The 11,444-nt window shown below is 43.7% G+C and overlaps 3 protein-coding genes across 4 annotated transcripts; 2 read left to right on the top strand and 1 right to left on the bottom strand.

Moving 5' to 3' along the window:
- Nucleotides 1-1,778: 1,778 nt before the first annotated feature.
- On the bottom strand, nucleotides 1,779-6,043 carry LOC109485387. Its single transcript, XM_019788949.1, has 4 exons — nucleotides 5,779-6,043; nucleotides 4,628-4,796; nucleotides 3,935-4,047; nucleotides 1,779-2,582 (listed from the first exon to the last, which is right to left on the bottom strand). Exons 1-4 carry the CDS (start codon nucleotides 5,832-5,834, stop codon nucleotides 2,567-2,569), a joined length of 354 nt encoding a protein of 117 aa, XP_019644508.1. The 5' UTR covers nucleotides 5,835-6,043; the 3' UTR covers nucleotides 1,779-2,566.
- Nucleotides 6,044-7,676: 1,633 nt separating this feature from the next.
- On the top strand, nucleotides 7,677-9,527 carry LOC109485369. The gene is made up of 4 exons (XM_019788927.1): nucleotides 7,677-7,821; nucleotides 8,577-8,881; nucleotides 9,132-9,266; nucleotides 9,501-9,527. Exons 1-4 carry the CDS (start codon nucleotides 7,677-7,679, stop codon nucleotides 9,525-9,527), a joined length of 612 nt encoding a protein of 203 aa, XP_019644486.1.
- A 328-nt stretch (nucleotides 9,528-9,855) lies between these two features.
- LOC109485400 lies at nucleotides 9,856-11,441 on the top strand. Of its 2 annotated transcripts, none has more exons than XM_019789001.1 (3): nucleotides 9,856-9,952; nucleotides 10,173-10,330; nucleotides 10,871-11,441. In XM_019789001.1, the coding sequence occupies exons 1-3, from the start codon at nucleotides 9,867-9,869 to the stop codon at nucleotides 10,951-10,953; spliced, it is 327 nt and encodes a 108-aa protein (XP_019644560.1). In that variant the 5' UTR covers nucleotides 9,856-9,866; the 3' UTR covers nucleotides 10,954-11,441. The 2 variants fall into 2 exon arrangements, with proteins under 2 accessions (XP_019644560.1, XP_019644559.1); XM_019789000.1 differs by having other exon boundaries at nucleotides 10,170-10,330.
- Nucleotides 11,442-11,444: the final 3 nt, after the last annotated feature.

Genomic DNA, 11,444 nt, shown 5'->3' with positions numbered 1-11,444 from the left:
AGGATGGAATGGCTTTTCATCCCCTCCCATTTAAGAATAAAGCCGGTGTCACACAGTCCACAAGTTTCGGCCATATTTGTTGATCGCTGGAGGTTCACAAAAAACTTTAAGCACAGAGTTGAGCGTGCTTTCCGTCCGAAAGTCTACCCTGACAAGTTATAATTATATTATTTATTGGTTTATTTGTTGTATCAACATATCGACAACATATCTCGCAGCCATGACATACAGGGCTGAATTCAGATCAAGTTGTTTACAATATAAATTATTAATATTAGGAGGGAAATACAAATTACAATCATATCGGAATCTACATATTAATATATCACGTGCACTTTGGATCGAAAATTAGGTATTTACAATCTTACTATCGTACAAACTGTGACAATCTTACGTCGTAAAACCCTTATACATGCACCTGTATCACTTAAGTTTTAACATATATGTAGAAGATTAGTCATAATAAATAAATAGATAAATCATCGTCGTAAATCAATTCCTGTGTCACAATAAAGTAGTGGTCAGTGAAACTTGTGGTGCTATTACATATTTGTGCTGTTTAGGAGGGATACCATGTAAGGGATGGGACCTTTTTTGTATCTGTCAGTCCTAGTTGTGATTGTTGTTGGACGTGGCTCGGTGACCTGCGAACATGGGCCGCCATGAGTGACGGTGGTATGAACTATGGCAAAGCGTCTGCGTGGTTTCTTCGGGATGATACACTATTGTACAGTACTGGGCCATGCGCTGACAGCATACTCTCCAATCAGAGGTTGTGGGACAATGATCGTTAGCTTTTCATATATGGCCGTTTTTTTGTCGCTACCCCCACCGTCGGTGGCCGGCGACCTTCTCTGGCTAATGGATACTGCCTGGCCAATTTCATACTGTCTTTTGCTTGGAGATTACTGACAGCACAGTTCAAAACACACCTGGGCTGGCTGCCCAATTGTGTCAAACGGGGCCTCCCCAAAATGACTCACCTTACCAACGGCATATAGTGAGCTTTGCTTTCAACCTTCGCCCATTGTGTAACACACTAGATGACCTTCATCCCGATAGACTAGTCTCTACCAGACTAACTACGCTGGCTATATATAGGAGACTAATTGCCAGGGGAGTTTGGTCGCCTTGTAGGTTTTACTGGCCGCGGAGGGAAAGAAACTACCTCCCCGCGGCCGGACTCCCTTGGCCAATTTTACTCTCTTTTTTTGCCGAATTCTACGATCCGTATTCCCGTAGAAAGGCCTGGTGGAGGCTACCCGATAGACTAATACACATACAGACCTGTAGCGTTAATCTTTATCATAAATGTGTGTTTAACATTCTGTTGTCACTAGACAGCAAACACAGTTATCGATCCGAGAAGTCTCGGTGTTTCCCATTGACTCATACATGAGCTAGCCTGAGTACACCACACTTCTAGCAGCCGATCTATTGGGGTCCTTGGTCGGCTGGTGTTGGGGGAATGTTCTGAATGTGTGACAGGGGCTTGAGTGATATATATTGTGTAACACCTGGCATAATACCCTATCGCGAGCTACTTTCACTATTGAGAAGGAATGCATGGTTTCTCAGTGACTCATACCTGAGCTACTTTCACTATTGAAAAGGCCTGGAGGATTTTAAAATAACGTAGAAAACATGCCTCAGATGCTTGTTTCAGGAGTATGAGCTACTTTCACTATTGAGAAGGCCTGGAGGATTTTAAAATAACGTTTCAGGAGAAATGTTTAAACGTACATAAACTGCACAGACGTCGAGACCTTTTCATTTTTAAAACATGGCCAGTTTAATGATCATAAATCTTTAATTGCATGTTCATGCCCATGGGGCTAAATGCATACATCAGAGTGTGATGTCACATGTACATCATACTGAGTAACATGATACATAGGATACAAGGATAACAGAATAACATAAAAGTCTTACCAACTACTAGAGAATAAACTTATCTGTCAAGAGCGTTAAATGATGACAAGAAGTATAAGATTCTTATCGACATGAAGTCGTCGCTTTTCTGAATCTTAAGTAGTTAGTTCAACTTTATACAAAAGGATGAGAGCTCGTTTACGTATACATTTTTTGCGCTTAGCAGTCCTATAATTAGCGCAAGGTTAAATATACAGTTGAACCCAACATGTGAACACAACAGTGCAATCTTAAAATTTCCACACGAGTACAACTCGCGATCGCCATATAGAATCATAACGTTTGCTGTACATGATTACACAATGTCTTGTACAAAGCGAGCGACGAAAAGAAACCATACACCTCAATGGAAAAAACTTAGGATCTATCCATTCTAAGGAACTGATAATATCTTGTACATTATAGTAATATAGTAGTCGTGGGAATGCATCATTCTGCGTATGGATGCTGATATTATATTTTACATATTTGAACGTAATGGTAAAATTAGTAAACAGGCTAAACTGAACTAGTACAGAACAAAAGTATTGGCTATATAGCGACATCTTTTCACATGGAACCCTACAAAACTGACTACAGTTCTATATCAATTGTAGTGTATCTGATTGGATGTCCCTCCCCAGTCGTTAGAAGTCTAGCGATCTCCGTTTCTGCAAAAAAATGAAGAAAAGAAACCTGTCAATGAGGATAGCTGACTGTTCATTAGTCATTTGTAATATATATGTATAAACATTTTTCTCATTTCTTTTTTTTCAAATATCAATTTCGACACATTGCTCGCTGTGTCCAAATTGCATACATATTTTAAAGCTATGCCGATTGGAATGCCCATGCAACGTACTAGTACCTAATACATGTAGTGGGATTTGGGAATGATTAATTTGAATTTTCCTTATGATACAATGGAGTCAAAACAGGTAATAAAGTTTGCATTAAGTCTTCCCACTAACTTGTATTCCCGTCAAATTGAATAATCTACAACTGTGTTAAGAATCGAGAAGAAGTTGAAACTGTACATAGTTGTCCAACCAGTAGGTAGTAGCACACATCAGTATGTATTGTGAGATATCTTTCTTTTTTTTAACGGAGTAGTTCAATGCAAGGCCTATGCGACCACTTCTCTGCATTGAATTGAAAATATAAGAGAAACGTGGCTATGTCAAGAGATGGCGGTGAACGTTTGATTTGAAAGCCTGTAGATTGTAGGTTGGTGGGAAACACTTGTCAAGGAGAGAATTCCAAAGCTTGGCCGTACGGGGATAGAAACTGTCACTGTAAAAAGATTTCGAACAAGGAATTTGGACGGTGAAGTTGTGTGTGATAGTGGAGAACCTAGTGGAACGCTTAAAAGTTCTGAGTGGTGGAACTAGTTGGGTGAGTTCTGCATATCTCTGTAAATATTGTAAAGTGAGATATATATGTGATTTATACATGGCTTAGCCTGGAAGAGTGTACATGTAAATGTACAATCATTCTTTTTATTCATTATTCTGTAGTTTGGCAGAAATGCAGTAAACGTTCGCAGCACGAAAACAGCCATTTAAGCAAACTTTCCGCAATATGTAAAGAAGTATTAAAGTTTAGAAAATATTTCAGTAGACTTTACGACTTCGTAAAGGCTGCTGAAAGGTAAATTCCGCCTTTCCGTCACCTTTACGCTTCCTTTGCAAATCCGTAAACAAAAAGTCAAGACCATAGCTTGTTCTGGACAAAAGATACAAAAACCGGAATTTCTGCTGCAGTACCAAGGTCATCCACCAGGAGGCCCATACTTGACCTTGACCTTTGTCTTTCCAAGACTGACCATCATACCAAATATCATCACAATCCATAAAGGCGTTCTGAAGTTATGCTGACTACAAAGTTGCGGAAACACACACAAACAGACACACACAGAGACAGACACACACACAGACAGATACACACACATACATACAGACAGACACGCCAAAAACAATACCTCCATTTTTCATGGAAGTAATAACGTTGTCTAGATACGTACATAAACTGATTCTCGACGCTCTGTATGAGTTTGGTGACCCAGACGGCTCCCGCTTCCTTCAAATGAGGCAGTCCGATAGCCATGGCATGGGAGAACCCTTCCAGATCTGCTGACTGGGCAGAGATAGAATATATAATTAGATCTGTATAGCCGGTATAACCGCCCTTCGGCGTAACACACCAGCTTCTGTATCTGTATAGCCGGTATAACCGCCCTTCGGCGTAACACACCAGCTTCTGTATCTGTATAGCCGGTATAACCGCCCTTCGGCGTAACACACCAGCTTCTGTATCTGTATAGCCGGTATAACCGCCCTTCGGCGTAACACACCAGCTTCACAGGCACGCGGTGCGGCGGCAGCGGGCTACATTACACTGAACGACTTGTTACACCTAACCCTTGAACACCTAACTCTAAACATTGTATAAAGCTATCTAATGACAATGCCCCCACTGTACTTGGTGACAGCGAGTTCAACTCTTTGGTAGCTCTAGGAAAGAATGTTTCTGAACACCTCAATCCTTGGTTGATAACTCTGGCACTTGAGGGCACGAAGGGCACTATCTATCTATTAATCATTAATAATTCAACCATTCAATAATTGTGTGATTTTCGATCCTTGTCAACTATCGCATCTTCACAAATGACACCGGTGTATCAAAACGCATTTTTCTTGTGATTATGAAATGTTACCTGATATCTCTCGTAGTTGTGTTTGCTCCCTGAACCCCTCTCACCACAATCGAACCTCCAGTAGATGATTTTGGCACGGTGGTTGTTTGAGTAACAGGACAGATAGCCGTCCTCGTCTACATACATAGTACCGTTGTCCCGTGCGCACACCCACTGGGAAAGCCTGGACCTAGAAAATGACGAAAATGAAAGGAGTTTCATTAACAGATTATATAAAGGACGATACAGAAAGTAAGTTATTTCTGGTTAGTTATTTAAAGTATATGATAAAATTAATACTAGTAGATGAATATAGATAATTATTTCTGGTCATCTATTTGTAAATAGATAATTATTAAGTCAAAACTTTATAAAATGCTTTACATAAATGACCAAATTTAAAAATCGCAAATAAGTGGCTTTCAAGAAGTGGAGGTACCAAAAAATGACACCTTACGAGTGTGTTTAAAAGCTGGAAACACAGCTGTCAGCCATGTTTGTTTACAATCTGGTAGTTTGTGGTGGTACCGCAAACTAAGTGGGCCTTGTGTAGGCTGTTTTAGCTAGCGCCATCCATAAATGCCCGAGAATTGTAAGATGATTACAGAAATATATCACAAAGTGTAAGTTACTACACAATTTCGTCATCATTTCCTAGTTAAAAAAATGTTGATATAGCCCCAAACAAGCGAAAATGAAAGCTATTTGGCCTTGTTGTATCGACGGTATTCATTCACTTCTGTCTGTTTCTGTATAGCCGATAGAATCGCCCTTCGACATAACACACCAGCTTCTGTATCTGTATATATATCCTGTTTAACCGCCTTTCGACGTGACACACCAGCCTCTGTATCTGTATAGCCGGTATAACTGCCCTTCGGCGTAACACACCAGCTTCTGTATCTGTATAGCCGGTATAACTACCCTTCGGCGTAACACACTAGCTTCAGCTTCTGTATCTGTATAGCTGGTATAACCACCCCGTTTGGCATATGCATACTCGTAACACACCAGCTTCTGTATTTGTATATATAGCCGGTACAACCGCCCTTATTATAATTCGGTGTGAACACTAGCCCACAGATGGTATTAAAGCTCCTCACAATTCAGTCCTTGGCTGCAAGGAGAGAGTAGTAGCCGGCCTACTTAGAAGAAATCTAGGTTGTACTTACTGTCCCGCGCACCCTGAGATAGGGCAGGGGATCTTCAGAACGTAGCGAGTAGGCATTGTCGTCGGGAGACACTTCACTGAACCACCGGTAAGCTGCAACTGAGAAGCGGCGTACCCCGAGCACCAACTATACAAGCAAGTGACTATTTTAATAAAAAGGGGGAATTCTAGATGTAGCGTCAGGGGGATTTTCCAGTGATTCAGTCGTGGCACCGAAACCTCGGTGATTTTAATTGCGACATCTCAGAAACCCCCTCAGTATCAGAACCCTGGATTCGGGGAAGCACCCTATTCTGTAATCTGAAAAACGGGAAGTTTAGACCTTTCAGTTTCGCAGGCGAGTGAGTCACGCGGTGGAAATACCCAAACAGTACATTAAACGGGGCGGGGCGAGTGCCTGACCCGGACAAAACATAACATTATGTCATTGACATCCCCATAGAAACTATGGAAAGTACCGTGCTTCGCGGTAAGTCCCGAAACCTAACAGGACACGGCATTGGACCGGGCGAGACTCCAGACTAGCTTTCGGCGCTTGGGAGGCAGGAGAAGGGGGAGACTCGTGAAAAATGAGCTCGGGCAGCACCTTCTACTCGGGCTATAGCGACGGTAAGTCATGTTCAATGCCTCTGATGTTTGGATTATCCAAGCTCTTCGTAATTTGTGATCGAAACCGATCTTTTGAGCACTTGGTTTCAGTTGTATGGGGGCCCGCGAGCCCTTTTCCGTAGAGCGTAATCGGCCGTTTTAATTCTACGTAGAGCGTAGACGGACCGCTCTAATATTTTTGCGTGGAGCGTATTCGGCGTTTTAATTCTACGTAATGCGTTGTAGCCGCTTTGAATTTATCGTAAAGCGTAATCGAGAGGTTTCCTAATTCAGCGTAGAGCGTTGTAGGGACCCCCCCCCCTTGCAGGCCCTGTTGTATGTACCATAGCTTGACAGGAAATCTTCATAATCTGTGTCGATGGCTGATAGCTTGCTCACCGATACCTACCTTGTACCTTGGTCTCTTAACCCAGGCCAGGGTCGTGGGGGCACTGTAGCCTCTACCAGGCTTCGGGAGGTGGCTGGAAAGAGTAGAAATCGCGGCCAAATAGAGAGATAGCATGCCAAGGGAGCGGCAAACTGTTATCTCCAGCCAACCAAACTCCCTTGGCATGTTATCTCTCTATTTGGCCGAGTTCTACTCTTTCCAATCGCCACCCAAAGCCTGGTAGAGGCTAGAGGCACTGCATAGTGGAGTGTCTGGCCCACTGATAGTTCAATATTATTATTATTACTGTTGCTAGACCATCGGGGTAGAGGAGAGAGGGACCGGGAACTTCGCACCACAGGATCATATGGAGCACGGACAGGTCAACCGGCTAGCCAAGCATACACTGGTAGCCATGGCAGCAGCCGCCAAACAAGCACGGTATCTACTTCATTTTAAAACCCAGCACAAGAGCTACCTACCATCCAAATTTCGTCACCCTAGCATGTCTAGATAATGAGATATCAAAACCGGAAGTTCAGCTGCAGTACCATAACAAGCCGCTAGGGGGTCCGAAATCTAATAATTTTTAGGTCTCATGAAGACCTACCCACCTACCAAGTATCGAAACAATATCCATCAAAGTCTTCTCGAGTTATCGTGTTTACAGACGGACGGACACATACACGAACGCCTCTGAAAACATAACCTTCTTGGCGAAGGTAAAAATCGCTGTGTTGCTTTTTTAGGACCAAGAACCACAATATGCCGAGTATTAGGCTAGTACTAGTGTGGTGAAGAAATTTACACCCCATGTTTTGTCAGTTATTCCAAAGTCCATCAGTAGTATAAGAACACTTTGAAAGGTTTGGCGTCGTGTGTTTACATGTGTTTACATGCTGCGTTAATTCCGCATTAAACAGATGACTGGCAGACGCCATAATGAGTACGACACCGTCCAAGAACAGCCCGGTGGCGCCCTCTACCGGGAGCAGCACGGTAACTACAGCTGGTCGGGAGGGAGCTACGCACCGCAGAGAACGGAGCAGCGGCATCGGTCCTTGCAAGGTCAGTGCCGCCTCCTATCGGGTGGATGTAGAATTGCATGAAGCTGTAGCTGAAGCTTCGCACAACTGCCACATACTTGGAGACTGAAAAGTTGCAATTTTGGCTTTGTCCTGCTATCCAGTACATGTACTACTACTGCCGGGTACGGCCACCCACAATACCCAAGTGTTGTGGGTGGCTGTTTTTGGTTTTGTGTATCTGTTTGTCCAGAAAGAAAAGGTTGATAGCACGTGGGTGAGGGAAGATAGAATGACAGGAGGTCAAAGATCTCAGAGTCTGACCGGGAGCCAGCAGGCATGGGGGGAATTCAGGAAGCAGAGGATTGCCTACTTGCGGGGAGTCTAAAATCGCGAATCTATTCCTTGTTTTTGTTTTTTTTACACATTTTCTTGCGCTATAACTGGCTTCATAATGACATTTGGGGAATAAAAGATCTACATCGTTGCGCCGAAAAAACGTATTGAAATCTGTTCGAAGATACCCGAACAAAAACCGCTGTTTGTTTACATTCTTTTTAGGAGCCTACTAAAAATATAGCGGGCCTGGCGCAACTTATTCTCGCGCTGTGCTGAGTCGCCGGAAAATCAGCGAAATAGCGACGCTGTTCAAAGTTATTGGAAATGAGTAGTCTAGATGAAAAAAAAAATCAATTATTTATATTTACAGTTTTGGCGCAAAATTGGTCATACCATCGCTTCAAGTGAACATTTTAATTGATAAATTGGTGATCAATTGATCGATTCTTGTTCTTTCAGCCAGCAAACAGATGCTGTACGACGTTTACGCACAGAACATCGGTATGCTGGAGAAGCTGGAGAAACGAGAAGAGGGCGGCGGGAAAACAGGTGGTCGTCTGGACGGGACCAGACCGTCTCATCACACCGGCGTTTCCACGAGGAGCGGCTCCTATGGCTCCTACAGGGATCCACCGCGGCACGAGACGTCCCGTTGGTCTGGCGATCGGGAGAGGGAGAGGGCAGACGCCGTGGGACGGACAGGGCGAGGTTTGGGACGGTCAGATGTGACTTTACCCGACCAGTCTGACAAGACGGAAAGAGATGTAAGCAATGTTTCTAGTACTGTACTCTACTCAGTTCAAAAGCGGTGATCATTTTGACCATGAAGTTTGATTGATCACCTTAAATTTCGCTAGTACAAATTTTACTCAGGTGAAAATGAGTATATCTGTTGTCCGTTCATGCGTTTGTCTGCGTTGGTGGCGGCACGGAAATAAGTTGTGTCCTGTCGCCATGTCTTGTAATATAAATGAAAAAAAAAAGAAAAGAAAAAATGAGTTTGTGTCTCTCCAGCTGAAAGCCGTGATGGAGGGAGAGCTCGCCTGTCTGCAGGCCCAGCTGCGCTTCTGTCCGCCGGAAGTTCGCGATGAGACCCGGTCCGAGCTCGTGGAGAAAACGCTAGGTTGGATCGCCGAAAGAGAGGAGAAGGTAAATTTTAGCCTCTACTCTACCAGGCTTGGGGAGGCGGCTGGAAAGAGTAGAAATCGGGCGAAAAAAGAGAGATAACATGCCAGGGGAGTTTGTCTGCTGGGAGAGAACATTTTGCCGCATCTGGGTGAGTAGAACATTTGCCGCAACTGAGTGCGACAAAATGTTCTCTCCCAGCAGACAAACTCCCCTGGCATCTCATCTCTCTATTTGCCCGATTTCTCCTCTTTCCAGCCGCCTCCCGAAGCCTGTAAGACTTAGGGATACGGCTGAAGAGTTAGGGCGCTGGGCGTCGTAGGATTTTCAGGCAGTCTTTGACTGACTTGGCTACCTCGTCAGATATGTCCAGTGAAAGCTATTCTACCTGAACTGTTTCGTCGTGTGCACGAATTTAATTCTTCATATACTATGATCTAAGACAACCTTTTCTGTAATAAAACATTTTTCATCTCAAGAACCTTCCCTCGGTCTGCAATCGTGCAACGATCGTACGGCGATCGTATGATGCCCCAAACGTGTTGTAATGTTTTCCTACTCCGATGTTGTGATATAAATTGTTGTGATTGATGTATTATTTGTTTTCAGGGCGTGAAGACAGGCATGGTGGATAAGTATGCATCCAACTTGTTGGAAACGCTGCTGACTGGCGAAGCTAGACTCGGTGCACGTGACACTGGCAGACACAGGTTTGTTTGTTTGTTTGTTTGTTTGTTTAGGATCTCCATTTAGTGTACACTACTGTTCCTGGAGTCCGTAGTGAATATATATATCTTATGGTATTCGTAATTGTTCGATATATTTTTAGTGTACATATGGTAGATATTTTAGCGCCCTTGCGTTTTTTTTTCTTTCACACTCCGTTGCCGTGAATGTTTTTTTTTTCTTGTTTGCTATTAAACCTTGAAGGTCGAGCCCAGCTGGTGAAGAAGCGATCCTAGCGGGCGTGGGTGCACTGCAGATCGGGCAGCATCGCGGCGCCGAACAGGATCGGCGTTTCCATGACGACCCGACTCGGAAGGCTCGGTGCCCGAAGATCCGGACTGGGAACAAAGCTGACGTCTACGGTAAGAAAAAGAAAGTCAATGGTTTTAGAGGGATGGGTAGATTTATTTTACAGCTATTAAGCCCTATATACCTGTAGCCACTACCAGGATTCAGAGGCAACAGGAAAGAGTAGAAATTGGACAAATACACAGATAACATCATGCCAGAGGAGTTAGTCTGGATCACTGCAGTAGTAGAAGCAGCTTTGCCAATATTATGGTGCAGTCCTTCATTAAACTGCTAGAGGCCGCTTTTGATCCATGACTTCACCTTCATCATTGTCAATCACAACGTAAACTTGTAACTTTGTAGCTTGGTTTCCAGGAGTACTGTTCAAGGCGGCAAACTGCACTCATTTAGTGGACCAGCTCCCTAGCTGGCATGTACATGTATCTGTCTATTTTGCAATTTCTAGCCGCTTCTGTCTGAAGCCTGGTAGAGGCTAGCATTTTGTGGTGAAGGCCTCGCCAGTAGTAAAATGTTCTCTCACAGAATTTCCAACTGTGTGTGTTTTCTTGTTTGCTAGTTTTACTACATTCTCGTTCGGATTGTACCTACAGGACCCAAGCGAGTCATTGCTGTGAATCCTGGTCTTCGCACCCATTTGGATGGAACTCGGTACTGGTCAGGGAGCCAGCGTTAAACCGGGTGTCGACGTCGGACGACTCAGACCATTACCAACTCGGTCCAGTTAACTCGGCCCAACACCCTGGTCAACTCGGCCCAATATCGGAGGCAGATTTAATAGATGGCCGAGTTGACCAGCGCGGTGGTCCGAGTTAACCAGACTTGCGATGGGCCGAGTTGGTAATGGTCCGAGTCGTCCTGACTCCCTGCGCTAAACCCAGCAGCCGTTAGGGGTCGCTTTTGCGTCACTCAGTGTGTTCATGTCGTCCTCATATACTAGTACATATTTGGTGGATATACATACTTACATACATATTAAATATAAACACATAAGAATTGTGTACTACATTAAGAAAAGTCTTTAGCTCTTCCCCAAATCCTGTTATTGACAAGAATGTACGTACTTCATTTAGAACTATATTTTGTTGGCTGTAATGTTGAAATTTTTCGTTTTTGTTTGTATGGCTAGTCCCTCAAGTTGAATAAAATAACACTCATGCAAGTGTA

This window comes from Branchiostoma belcheri, unplaced genomic scaffold (assembly GCF_001625305.1).
Source record: "Branchiostoma belcheri isolate BF01 breed outbred unplaced genomic scaffold, Haploidv18h27 scaffold75, whole genome shotgun sequence".
NCBI classification, from domain to species: Eukaryota; Metazoa; Chordata; class Leptocardii; order Amphioxiformes; family Branchiostomatidae; genus Branchiostoma; species Branchiostoma belcheri.
Note: the sequence above shows the minus strand (reverse complement) of the source record. Positions and strands in the feature narration are given on the sequence as shown.

Excerpts from the sequence above, each read along its gene's own strand:
- LOC109485369 (XM_019788927.1), top strand. The coding sequence starts at position 7,677 with ATGACTGGCAGACGCCATAATGAGTACGACACCGTCCAAGAACAGCCC. Across the intron at positions 8,882-9,131 it reads CTGACAAGACGGAAAGAGAT|CTGAAAGCCGTGATGGAGGG; the intron begins GTAAGCAATGTT and ends GTGTCTCTCCAG. Across the intron at positions 9,267-9,500 it reads TCGCCGAAAGAGAGGAGAAG|CCGCCTCCCGAAGCCTGTAA; the intron begins GTAAATTTTAGC and ends TCCTCTTTCCAG.
- LOC109485387 (XM_019788949.1), bottom strand. The coding sequence starts at position 5,834 with ATGCCTACTCGCTACGTTCTGAAGATCCCCTGCCCTATCTCAGGGTGC. Across the intron at positions 4,797-5,778 it reads ATCTCAGGGTGCGCGGGACA|GTCCAGGCTTTCCCAGTGGG; the intron begins GTAAGTACAACC and ends GTCATTTTCTAG. Across the intron at positions 4,048-4,627 it reads ACAACTACGAGAGATATCAG|TCAGCAGATCTGGAAGGGTT; the intron begins GTAACATTTCAT and ends ATCTCTGCCCAG.
- LOC109485400 (XM_019789000.1), top strand. The coding sequence starts at position 9,867 with ATGGTGGATAAGTATGCATCCAACTTGTTGGAAACGCTGCTGACTGGC. Across the intron at positions 9,953-10,169 it reads CGTGACACTGGCAGACACAG|AAGGTCGAGCCCAGCTGGTG; the intron begins GTTTGTTTGTTT and ends TATTAAACCTTG. Across the intron at positions 10,331-10,870 it reads GAACAAAGCTGACGTCTACG|GACCCAAGCGAGTCATTGCT; the intron begins GTAAGAAAAAGA and ends TTGTACCTACAG.